Raw genomic sequence first — 13,032 nt, 5'->3', positions numbered from 1 at the left:
ATATTATCAAAAATAGAAACATTTATTATTTAGTCCTAATATAAATATATTCAAGGCTTAGGTCAGGCTGATTATAAATATATACTGTCAAAAATAGAATAAATAATTATTTTGTCCTAATTTAAATATATCCAAGCCTTAGGTCAGGCTGATTACAAATATACACTATCAAAAATAGAAACATTTAATTAATTATTTAGTCCTAATATAAATATATTCAAGGCTTAGATCAGGCTGATTACAAATACAGTGCAAGTTCTCCCACTTAAAATGATGACAGAGGTCTGACAGAAGGATGCAACTCAGTATTTTTCTTCCTCCAACACGACGAGTTGAGTTTATACCAAAATGGATACATAGATGATACAGCAAAGGATTGGGAGAATGTCATGTGGTCAGATGAAACCAAAATAGAACTTTTTGGTATAAACTCAACTCGTGTTTGGAGGAAGAAGAATACTGAGTTGCATCCCAAGAACACCATACCTACTGTGAAGCATGGGGGTGGAAACATCATGCTTTGGGGCTGTTTTTCTGCTAAGGGGACAGGACGATTGATCCGTGTTAAGGAAAGAATGAATGGGGCCATTTATCGTGAGATTTTGAACCAAAACCTCCTTCCATCAGTGAGACCTTGAATGGTTGACCAAATACTTATTTTCCACCATAATTTACGAATAAATTCTTTAAAATTCCTACAATGTTAATTCCTGGATTTTTTTCACATTCTGTCTCAGTTGAAGTGTACCTATGATGAAAATTACAGACCTTTGTCATCATTTTAAGTGGGAGAACTTGCACAATCGGTGGCTGACTAAATACTTTTTTGCCCCACTGTATATACTATCAAAACATTTAAAAAATAATAATTACTCAGTCCTAATATCCATTTTCATCCATCCATTTTCTACCGCTTATTCCCTTTTGGGGTGGCGGGGGGCGCTGGCGCCTATCTCATCTACAATCGGGCGGAAGGCGGGGTACACCCTGGACAAGTCGCCACTTCATTGCAGGGCCAACACAGATAGACAGACAACATTCACATTCACACACTGGGGCCAATTTAGTTTTGCCAATCAACCTAACCCCAGGTGCATGTTTTTCTAATTGGACTAATAATAAACAATAATATTATTAAATTGAAGTTTAAATGAAAATTCAGCTTCACCCCGTTAGTCATAATTTTTGCACTTCAGAAACTTCTCCATGACTTAAGCGTCAGACTTCTTCTGTTTGGTTGATGTTGTCATTACTGCCACAAGTGGTAGAAAAGTGTATTGTAACTGATAACCACTGGGACCCCAGGGCAGTGTTTTTCAACCTTTTTTGAGCCAAAGCACATTTTTTGCGATGAAAAAATCCGAAGGCACACTACTAGCAGAAATCTTGAAAAAAACGAAACTCAGTTGACAGTAAACGGTCGTTGTCGCAAGTGTTGGATATGACTTTAAAGCATGACCAAACATGCATCAATGTAACTCTTGTCTCAAAGGTGTACTGTCACCACCTGTCACATCACTCCGTGACTTATTTGGAGTTTTTTGCTGTTTTCCTTTGTCTAGTGTTTTAGTTATTGTCTTGCTCTCCTATTTTGGTGGCTTTTCCTGTTTTGTTGGTATTTTCCTGTAGCAGTTTCACGTCTTCCTTTGAGCTATATTTCCCGCATCTACTTTGTTTTAGCAATCAAGAATATTTCAGTTGTTTTTATCCTCCTTTGTGGGGACATTGTTGATTGCCATGCCAAGTTCGGATGTACATTGTGGTTTCCATCTTTGCTCCTCAGTAAGTCTTTGCTGTCGTCCAGCATTCGTTTTTTGTTCACTTTGTAGCCAGTTCACTTTTAGTTTCGTTCTACATAGGCTTCCATTAGGGGCACTCACCTTTTGTTTATTTTTGGTATAAGCATTAGACACTTTTTTACCTTTTTGCCTCTCACTGTTTCCAACATCTCCAAAGCAATTAGCTACCTGCTGCCACCTACTGATATAGAAGAGTATTACATGGTTACTCTGCCGAGCGCTAGACAGCACCGACACTCAACAACAACACACAATTTGCAGACTATAATTACTGGTTTGCAAAAAATATTTTTAACCCAAATAGGTGAAATTAGATAATCTTCCACGGCACACCAGGCGGTATTTCATGCGCTGCGGCACAGTGGTCGAAAAACACTGCCCTAGGGGACCACAGCAAAGAAACAGATATTTTTTGGTAGCCCTCTTGGCCCGATGGGTAAGAAACACTGATCGAAAGGGTTCAATTCTATCTGCAGTATCTTTAACAAAGGGGCCGGCAAGACAAAATTTTGAAAGAGCCATATCGGAACAAAAATACAAAAAAAAATGTGTCTGGAGCTGCAAAAAATGATATACTTTATCTAAGTGTTATAATGAAGAAAACATCATGTAAGTGTCTGTATTAGCTATATTAGCCAAGTATCAAAATTACTTCCATCGATCCCTTTCCTTGCGGGGTTGCTGGAGTCTATTTCAGCTGCACAAGAGCGGAAGGCGGAGTAGACCCCGGACAAGTCGCCACCTCACCACAGGGCCAACACAGATAGACAGACAACATTCACACACTAGGGCCAAATTAGTGTTGCCAATCAACATATCCCCAGGTTGATGTTTTTGGAGGTGGGCGGGGCCTATCCCCAGGTGCATGTCTTTGGAGGTGGGTGGAAGCCACGCAGTCACGGGGAGAACATGCACACTCCACACAGAAAGATCCCGAGCCTGGGATTGAACTCCGGACTTTCGTATTGTTAGGCTCATGCACTAATCCCTGTTCCACCGTGCTGCCCCAAAATGACCTTAAAAGTCTTATATTAGTGTTATAACAAAGACAACACATAATGTAAGTGTCTATATTAGCTATATTAGCCTACTATCAAAATGACTTTAAAAGTCTTATTTAAGTGTTATAATGAAGGCAACACATGATCTAAGTGTTTATATTAGTTACATTAGCCTACTATCAAAATGACTTCATTATAACACTTATATAAGACTTTTAAAGTCATTTGGACAGTAGGCTAATATAGACACTTGCATCGTGTCTTGTCTTTATTATAACACTTATATAAAACTTTTAAAGTAATTTTGATAGTAGGCTAATAAGACACATCATGTGTTGTTTTTATTATAACACTTATATAACACTTTTAGAGTCATTTTGAAAGTAGGCTAATATAGCTAATATAGACACATCATGTGTTGCTTTCATTATAACACTTATATAAGACTTTTAAAGTCATTTTGATAGAGGGCTAATATAGACACATCATGTGTTGTCTTATAACACTTTTATAAGACTGAGTCATTTTGATAGTAGGCTAATATAGCTAATATAGACACTTACATCATGTTTTGCCTTCATTATAACACTTATATAAGACTTTTAAAGGAATTTTGATAGTAGGCTAATATAGACACTTACATCATTTGTTGTCTTCATTATAACACTTATATAAAACTTTTAAAGTCATTTTGATAGTAGGCTAATATAGCTAATATAGACACATCATGTGTTGCCTTCATTATAACACTTATATAAGACTTAGTCATTTTGATAGTTGGCTTATATAGACACATCATGTGTTGTCTTCATTATAACACTTACATAACACTTAGTCATTTTGATAGTTGGCTTATATAGACACATCATGTGTTGCCTTCTTTATAACACATAAGACTTTTAAAGTCATTTTGATAGAAGGCTAATATAGCTAATATAGACATTTACATCATGCTACATACTGACGGACATCTTTATGAAGTGTTTAAATGTCTAAAATTAAATGTCTACATCATATAGCTAATATAGACATTTACATCATGTGTTGTCTGCATTATCATCTTTTAATGTACAACATAGGACACATAGCAAGAGTGGTCCTCAGGTCCTGTTGATCAGGGGCAGTAGCTCCACAGCCACAGATCCACTATTAACCACTAATATCACAGTCAAAATGAAAGCTTGTTCCCATAAGCACCATAAACTGTTAATAATGTTTAGACAAAAGTGTATATTATATATACTATTATATATATAGTATTTATATAGGTGTGTGTGTGTGTCTGTGTCTGTGCGTGTGTGTGTGTGTGTGTGTGTGTGTGTGTGTGTGTGTGTGTGTGTGTGTGTGTGTGTGTGTGTGTGTGTGATGGATATGTGTGTATTTTGGGTATATGCATGTGTATGTATGTGATTATGTGTGTATATGTATGTATATGTATATATGTATGTATATATATATATAAGTTGTATATATATATAAATTGTATATATGTGTGTGTATATATGTGTGTGTACATATGTATATATGCAAGTGTGTGTGAATTTAAATGTATTATATATAGACAATATATAGCAGCAACCACTGAATTGAATTATATTATACATATTATTGTATTATATATTGTATATATATATATATTGTATATGTATAGGGGTGGGACCTAATAAGTTTACTTCTTCCCACTCCCTTTTGAGCCAATCTTGGCATCTACAAAAGATTATTCACATGTAATGTTTTCAATGTAGGTGTAAAAATAATGTATCTATATATTTCTTTTGTATTTTATGTCATTCTCTTGTTTTGTCTGCATGGCTCAAAATAAACCATTCATTCATTATAACACTTATATAAGACTTACAGTAATTTTGATAGTAGGCTACTATAGCTAATATAGACACTTACATCATGTGTTGCTTTCTTTATAACACTTATATAAGACTTTTAAAGTCATTTTAATAGTGGGCTAATATAGACACATCATGTCTTCACAATGACACTTATGTGTGTGTTGCAGGAGGAAGTCGATTAATCGAAGACATTGAGATGATGATTGGTAAAAAGAGCCGCTGGTTCTGGCTGTTGTGGAAAGCATGTTGGTTCTTCATCAGCCCGTGTGTGCTGGGGGTAAATACCACCTTTCTACTTCATACACTTGCAGAAATTACATTTTTAGCACATTTTTATTCCCTAAATTTGACACACCATGGGCCCAGAATACTTAGCATTCGAAAAACTGTACTGAGAGCAGTTTTTAGACATTTAAACACTTCATAAAGATGTCCGTCAGTATGTAACATTATCATAGTAAATATTAGGGCTGTCTTCAATTTTTAAAGTCCAATCTGAATTGCTAGATGTTGTGTACATCCTTGGCAACATGTTGTACGCAAGAGCACAGTTAATGGGGTTCCCCACATGTTCCACCTCAAAAAAGCCTAAACACTCAGATAAACAAACAAACAGAACAGACATTGGATAGTTCAGGTCATGTTTATTCAACAAAGCTTTCCATTTGGTTTTTTGTGTAAGTATATTAACAGGAAACCTATTTTATTCAATTTAAAATACACAATAAATGTTATACTTTGGTAATGTTTATTTTATGTCTATATTTTCAGTCTTACAAACCTAAGTGAAGGAAAAAGTGTAAAGAAATCAAACTGAGGAAGGAAAATATTTAAAAGAAGGAACATCAATCCCCAACAAAACTTCTGGAGCTTCCGTTTCTTCATACTGTTAACTATCTGCACACGCCAGTAATGAGTAGCGAGGGCAGGATAGTTTAGTCTTTAGTTTCCGCTTGGGATGTTTTCCTGCTGGCTCCGCTTTGAACGGGACTCTCGCTGCTGTGTTGGATCCGCTTTGGACTGGACTCTTGCGGCTGTGTTGGATCCATTATGGATTGAATTTTCACAGTATCATGTTAGACCCGCTCGACATCCATTGCTTTCCTCCTCTCCAAGGTTCTCATAGTCATCATTGTCACCGACGTCCCACTGGGTGTGAGTTTTCCTTGCCCTTATGTGGGCCTACCGAGGATGTCGTAGTGGTTTGTGTTGTGGTTTGTGCAGCCCTTTGAGACACTAGTGATTTAGGGCTATATAAGTAAACATTGATTGATTGATTGATAGTTTAGTTTAGTCTTTATTTGAAGGGAAAATGCACAGAAACATTAGGCTCAAAGACAGATATGTTCTGTACCTGATTATAGCTTAAAAGCTAATTTCCATCTGCAGTCCTTGGCTACCTAAAACAAAGGGATACAAAAATCATGCAATAAAATTATGACAATAAAATCATACCATATCATATAATCAAATTAAGAAAAGTCATGGACACATACTTAATATACAATACAACGACATCTCATTTACATCATCACACAAAGACAATACATGTTCTTGTTCACATCTGTCATCATTTGTAAAACCAACCATGATTTTAACAGACACACCTCACCATTTACAACAAAAATGCTGTCATGGATGAATATAGTATACATTAAGTTGATCTGTCAAACATAGTGGCCACCTTATTGACTGTGTGAGCAGCTTTGATTGCTCCAAAGCCACTTTTTAACTTCAATTGTATCTGTTAGACACTTCAGGTTTGTTGTGAGGTCGAAGAGTTCCTTTATGGCTTTATATGAAAAGGCTGATTGTGCAAATTATGTTTTACATCTAGGGGCGCTACACTGCCCCCTGGTGAAAGCTCGTGTGTTTCTAGTTGTCACAGCAGATGTAAACTGGACAAAGTGCTTACGTGTCGCTGGTGCAGTGTTATTTAGGATTCGATGGGCCATTCGTATTGATGCTAATCTTTGAATGTTAGCTAAATTCAAAAATCTGTATTTTTGGAGAACCCAACAGTGATGGTGGTGTTGTGGTTTTTTCGGTCAAGGATTTTGAGCGATTGTTTTTGCAAAGTTTCCAATGGCCTCAGCGTCATTTTGCTTGCCTGCGACCAACATGTTATGCAATAATAAAAACGAGACATCATCATTGCATTAAAATAAGTTTGACCTGCCTCCAGAGTAAAGGAATTCCTGATGCATTTGAACATTCTTATGTTGTATTTAATGAATTTATTGATCGTGCAATGTGAAAGCCGATTTGTTTACTCACGTTTCACATTGCCATGATGAGAGCCGTGCTGATGTTCGAACCCATGTCCTCAGCATATTTAGAAGGAAATTAACACTGACACTACTCTCATCCACATTGGTTTTATTTGTCCAAAAGATATGTTGCCTAACCGGCATGTATCACCCCCGTTTGCCTAAATGTCCATGTGTCATTGACCGGGCTTGCATTCTAAGCATACCAAATGTCCATTTGCATTTATTACAAGTAATAAGAAAACGTAAATGCCTGACTTACCTATCAAGGAGGAAATTATCAAGTTTGGCGTCAAATTAAAACATCTTCTCCATCTTTCAAAGGCATCCCCGACCTTTGTCATGAATAAATTGAGAATTGTAACGAGGCCTTTTAGATTTACTCAGGTCTGACATGTTTAGTAACTTTACCAGTGGTAGTAGCCAGACGAAGACAGCGGTGCGTAACTGGCAACCTGGATGTGACACAGTCACGCTACATGACTTTACGAGAGTTGGAGTGTGTCGTTTGAAACTTCCCACGGCCACACTTTAGCTACGCATGGCCACACCTTAGCTATGGAACAGGACTTTACGATAGTTAGGGGTGCGTCATTTGAAACGTACCAAGACCACACCTTAGCTAATGAACATGACTTCACGAGAGTTAGGGGTGTGTTGTTTCAAACGTACCACGGCCACCCCTTACGAGAGTTAGGGGTGTGTCATTTCAAACGTACCACGGCCCATTTTAGCTACGGAACATGACTTTACGAGAGTTAGGGGTGTGTCGTTTCAAACATACCACGGCCACTCCTTAGCTACGGAACATGACTTTACGAGAGTTAGGGGAGTGTCATTTCAAACGTACCACGGCCACACCTTAGCTACGGAACATGAATTTACAAGAGTTAGGGGTGTGTCATTTGAAACGTACCAAGGCCACACCTTAGCTACGGAACATGACTTTACGAGAGTTAGGGGTGTGTTGTTTCAAACGTACCACGGCCACACCTTAGCTGCGGTACATGACTTTACGAGAGTTAGGGGTGTGTCATTTCAAACGTACCATGGCCCATTTTAGCTACGGAACATGACTTTACGAGAGTTAGGGGTGTGTCGTTTGAAACGTACTACAGCCATACCCTAGCAACGGAACATGACTTTACGAGAGTTAGGGTGCGTCGTTTTAAACGTACAAAGGCCACACCTTAGCTACGGAACATGACTGTTTTACCTTGTCCAGGCCATCCTGGTGTGGTCTCTGAAGAGCTTCAGGCCATTGAGCTACGGCGGGGCGCAGCTTCCATCTTGGGCCGTGGCTCTTGGCTCGTGCATCGCTGCGCTGCCGCTCATACCGATGCCAGTCACGGCTGCCATCAAGCTGGTCGGAGCAGAAGGAAACCTCTGGAAGGTCTTGGAGTCTTTTAACGCTCAGAGACGTGTGTGTGTGTGTGTGCTTGAAATGACTGCGCAATTTTTTTTTTTTTTTTTTTGCAGCGTCTGAAGTCTCTATGCTCGCCTTCGGAGGAGTGGCATCCCCTCCTGGACGTCCATCGAGGGGAACGCTACTCAGAAGAACGTTGCAGGACAAAAGATGCTCCGCAAATATTACTGCAGTCCGATGGAAGCTTGTGACCACCTTTGCGCCAAAGTAAAGTACTGTTGGTTTATTTATTTATTATGTTGTTTGCACGCAGTTTTGTTTACTCTGGTCAAGTAAAAGTGTTAATGTACAACATTGTGTACATATATTTACAAAATACACAAAGGAGAGCTCCATCTAGTGGTAGGCCAAAGAATCACCTAATGAAATATTCCCACACAGTGTTGCTGTTCAAACTGTGGCTAAAATTAAGAACACAAAGACACATCCTGGATTAGAATATTACACACAAAAAACCTAGAATAAACAATTTTGGGAGAAATTGCGTGTAAATGCGAAATTGTGCAAGCAGAACTTCAATTCTGTTGTAAGCATGCTTCGATTGATTGATTGATTGATTGATTGATTGATTGATTGAAACTTTTATTAGTAGGTTGCACAGTACAGTACATATTCCGTACAATTGACCACTAAAAGGTAACACCCGAATACGTTTTTCAACTTGTTTAGGTCGGGTTCCACGTTAATCAATTAATTTCCTGTTTTGCGCTCTTATTTTGTCGCCACTTCCTGTCCTGTCGGTGTTAGCTCACAGCAACTTCACGCCCTCTTGCCAGTGTGCCTGTTTTTATTTTTTATACAGTCTACTGGGTTCACTTCCTGTTTTGCGCTCTTATTTTGTCGCCACTTCCTCTCCTGTCGGTGTTAGCTCAAAGCAAGTGATTGATTGATTGAAACTTTTATTAGTAGGTTGCACGGTCCAGTACATATTCCGTACAACTGTCCACTAAAGGGTATCACCCGAATAAGTTTTTCAACTTGTTTAGGTCGGGTTCCACGTTAATCAATTAATTTCCTGTTTTGCGCTCTTATTTTATCGCCAGTTCCTATCCTGTCGGTGTTACCTCACAGTACCTTCACGCCCACTTGCCAGTGTGCCTTTTTTTTTTTCTTTTTTTCAGTCTACTGGGTTCACTTCCTGTTTTGCGCTCTTATTTTCTCACCACTTCCTATCCCGTTTGTGTTAGCTTGAAGCAATGGAATGATTGATTGAAACTTTTATTAGTAGTTTGCACAGTACAATACATATTCCGTACAATTGACCACTAAATGGTAATACCCGAATATGTTTTTCAACTTGTTTAAGTCGAGTTAATCAATTCATGGTACAAATATATACCATCAGCATAATACAGTCATCACACGAGTTAATCATCAGAGTATAAACATTGAATTATTTACATTATTTACAATCAGGGGTTGGGATGAGAAGCTTGGGTTGATAGCAGCACTTCAGTCATCAACAATTGCATCATCTAAGAAATGGACATTGAAACAGTGTTGGTCTGACTTAGTAGGATATGTACAGTGAGCAGTGAACATAGTGAGTTCAGAAAGCATAAGAACAAGTATATACATTTGATTATTTACAATCCGGGGAGGGGGTTAGTGTAGGGTTGTAGTTGCCTGGAGGTGTTCTTTTAGTGCGCTTTTGAAGGAAGATAGAGATGCACTTTCTTTTACACCTGTTGGGAGTGCATTCCATATTGATGTGGCATAGAAGGAGAATGAGTTAAGACCTTTGTTAGATTGGAATCTGGGTTTAACGTGGTTTGTGGAGCTCCCCCTGGTGTTGTGGTTATGGAGGTCATTTACGTTATGGAAGTAGTTTGACATGTACTTTGGTATCAGGGAGGTGTAGCAGATTTTATAGACAAGGTAACGGTTAGAATGCATCGAGTACCAATTCATATGATTGAACTGTACGGATGTAAAATTAACTAAAAGAATCAGCAGGCTAAAATAGGCATTCAACAGTTAACATGCATTAGGTACCAAGTCATATTACTAAGAAGCATACTCATGTAAAATTGGCTAAAAATGTAAGCATGTAGCAAGGACCAAGTCATATAAATATGAAGCATACGTATGTAAAACTAGCCAAAATGAAAAAAAAAAGTTAGCATGCTAACAGTTAACGTGCATCAAGTACCAAGTCGTGACTATGAAGTGTATTTATGTAAAATTAACTAAAAAAGTTAGCATTGTAACAGTTACTGTAACATGCATCGAGTACCCAGTCATGACTATGAAGCATACACGTCTAAAAATTGCTAAGAAATGCCTGCTAAAATTAGCATGCATCTAGTACCAAGTCATTTAAATATGAAGCGTACGCATGTAAAATTAGCTTTAAAAAAAGTTAACATATAATTGGCATGCTGACAGTTAACATGCATCAAGTACCAAATCATATCAATATGCATAGACATGTAAAGTTAGCATGCTTACAGTTAAAAAGCATCAAGTACCAAGTCTTAAATATGAAGCACATGCATGTAAAATTAGCATGCTAACAGTTAGCATGCATCAAGTGTAACACACGTACCTAAAATATGCAACAACTTTTTTTTTAAAGAGGATTTGTTAGTTGTTTTTCCCTGCAGTGATTTTGCTCAAGTCACTGAGGCACTTGGCAAACTCTGTCACCATCACCATGGCAACCAGAGAACCTGAAGACCTGTAGCCATCTCCCACACAACAGATGAGTGTGTGCGTGTGTGTGTTTTAGTGGTACGACAAACACAACAATGACCATTTGTTGGAGAGAAATGAGAGGACAAGGCCCTGAGGTGTGATGTTACTATTTAACAAGGATGGTCTTTGTGATGTCACTATTTGACAAGGATGGTCTTTGTGATGTCACTATTTGACAAGGATGGTCTTTGTGATGTCACTATTTGACAAGGATGGTCTTTGTGTTGTCACTATTTGACAACAATGGTCACTATTTGGCAAGGATGGTTTCTGTGATGTCACTATTTGACAAGGATGGCCACTATTTGGCAGAGATGGTGGTATGTGATGTCACAATTTGACAAGGTTGGTCACTATTTGACTAGGATGGTCACTATTTGACAAGGATGGCCACTATTTGGCAGGGATGGTGGTATGTGATGTCACAATTTGACAAGGTTGGTCACTATTTGACTAGGATGGTCACTATTTGACAATGATGGTCACTATTTGTCGGTTTAGCTCGGTTGGAAGAGTGGCCGTGCCAGCAACTTGAGGGTTGCCGGTTCGATTCCCGCTTCCGCCATCCTAGTCACTGCCGTTGTGTCCTTGACACAACGGTAAAGACACTTTACCCACCTGTTCCCAGTGCCACCCACACTGGTTTGAATGTAACTTAAATATTGGGTTTCACTATGTAAAGCGCTTTGAGTCACTAGAGAAAAAGCGCTATATAAATATAAATCACTTCACTTCACTTATTTGAAAAGGATGGTCTTTGTGTTGTCACTATTTCACAAGGATGGTCACTATTTAACAAGGATGGTCACTATTTAAAGGGGATGGTCCATGTGATGTCACTATTTGACAACAATGGTCACTATTTGGCAAGGATGGTCTCTGTGCTGTCACTATTTGACAAGGATGGTCACTATTGGTTAAGGATGGTCACTATTTGACAGGGATGGTCCATGTGATGTCACTATTTGACAACGATGGTCACTATTCGGCAAGGATGGTCTCTGTGGTGTCACTATTTAACTAGGATGGCCACTATTTGGCAGGGATGGTCTATGTGATGTCACAATTTGACAAGGTTGGTCACTATTTGACTAGGATGGTCACTATTTGACAAAGATGGTCACTATTAGGATGGTCTTTGTGTTGTCACTATTTGACAAAGATGGTCACTATTTGACAAGGATGGTCACTACTTGACAGGGATGGTCACTATTTGACAAGGATGGTCACTATTTGACAAGGATGGTCCATGTGATGTCCCTATTTGACAAGGGTGGTCACTATTTGACAAGCATGGTCCATGCTATGTCACTATTTGACAAGGAATGTCTTTGTGTTGTCACTATTTGACAAGGAAGGTCACTATTTGAGAAGGATGGTCACTATTTGACAAGGATGGTCACTATTTGACAAGGATGGTCCGTGTGATGTCACTATTTGACAAGGGTGGTCACTATTTGACAAGCATGGTCCATGCTATGTCACTATTTGACAAGGGTGGTCACTATTTGACAAGAATGGTAACTATTTGACAAAGATGGTCACTATTTGACAAGGATGGTCTGTGTGGTGTCACTATTTGACAAGGATGGTCACTATTTGACAAGGATGGTCACTATTTGTTAAGGATGGTCACTATTTGACAGGGATGGTCCATGTGATGTCACTATTTGACAACGATGGTCACTATTTGGCAAGGATGGTCTCTGTGATGTCACTATTTAACTAGGATGGCCACTATTTGGCAGGGATGGTCTATGTGATGTCACAATTTGACAAGGTTGGTCACTATTTGACAAGGATGGTCACTATTTGACAAGGATGGTCCATGTGATGTCACTATTTGACAAGGGTGGTCACTATTTGACAAGAATGGTAACTATTTGACAAAGATGGTCACTATTTGACAAAGATGGTCACTATTTGACAAAGATGGTTACTATTTGACAAGGATGGTCCGTGTGGTGTCACTATTTGACAAGGGTGGTCACT

At 38.6% G+C, this 13,032-nt stretch overlaps 2 protein-coding genes across 6 annotated transcripts in view; one reads left to right on the top strand and one right to left on the bottom strand.

The window, feature by feature from the left end:
• LOC133569989 (sodium- and chloride-dependent neutral and basic amino acid transporter B(0+)-like) overlaps positions 1 to 8,578 on the top strand; it is a 38,417-nt gene extending 29,839 nt beyond the window's left edge. For 4 of the 5 annotated variants that reach the window (XM_061922581.1, XM_061922580.1, XM_061922578.1 and 1 more), the window contains 3 exons: positions 4,815 to 4,924; positions 8,143 to 8,310; positions 8,397 to 8,578. In XM_061922581.1, the coding sequence (XP_061778565.1) occupies positions 4,815 to 4,924; positions 8,143 to 8,310; positions 8,397 to 8,534 (416 nt within the window). In that variant the 3' untranslated portion in view covers positions 8,535 to 8,578. The remainder of the gene's footprint in view (positions 1 to 4,814; positions 4,925 to 8,142; positions 8,311 to 8,396) is intronic. The other variant, XM_061922582.1, reaches the window with a different exon arrangement.
• A 967-nt stretch (positions 8,579 to 9,545) lies between these two features.
• Positions 9,546 to 13,032, bottom strand: part of LOC133569990 (uncharacterized) — a 29,773-nt gene continuing 26,286 nt past the window's right edge. Inside the window, exon 4 of the mRNA XM_061922584.1 lies at positions 9,546 to 9,818. The gene's annotated coding sequence lies outside the window, so the exon portion shown is untranslated. The remainder of the gene's footprint in view (positions 9,819 to 13,032) is intronic.

Source organism: Nerophis ophidion, linkage group LG16 (genome assembly GCF_033978795.1).
Source record: "Nerophis ophidion isolate RoL-2023_Sa linkage group LG16, RoL_Noph_v1.0, whole genome shotgun sequence".
Classification (NCBI taxonomy): Eukaryota; Metazoa; Chordata; class Actinopteri; order Syngnathiformes; family Syngnathidae; genus Nerophis; species Nerophis ophidion.
This window is presented reverse-complemented; position numbering and strand designations above follow the sequence as displayed.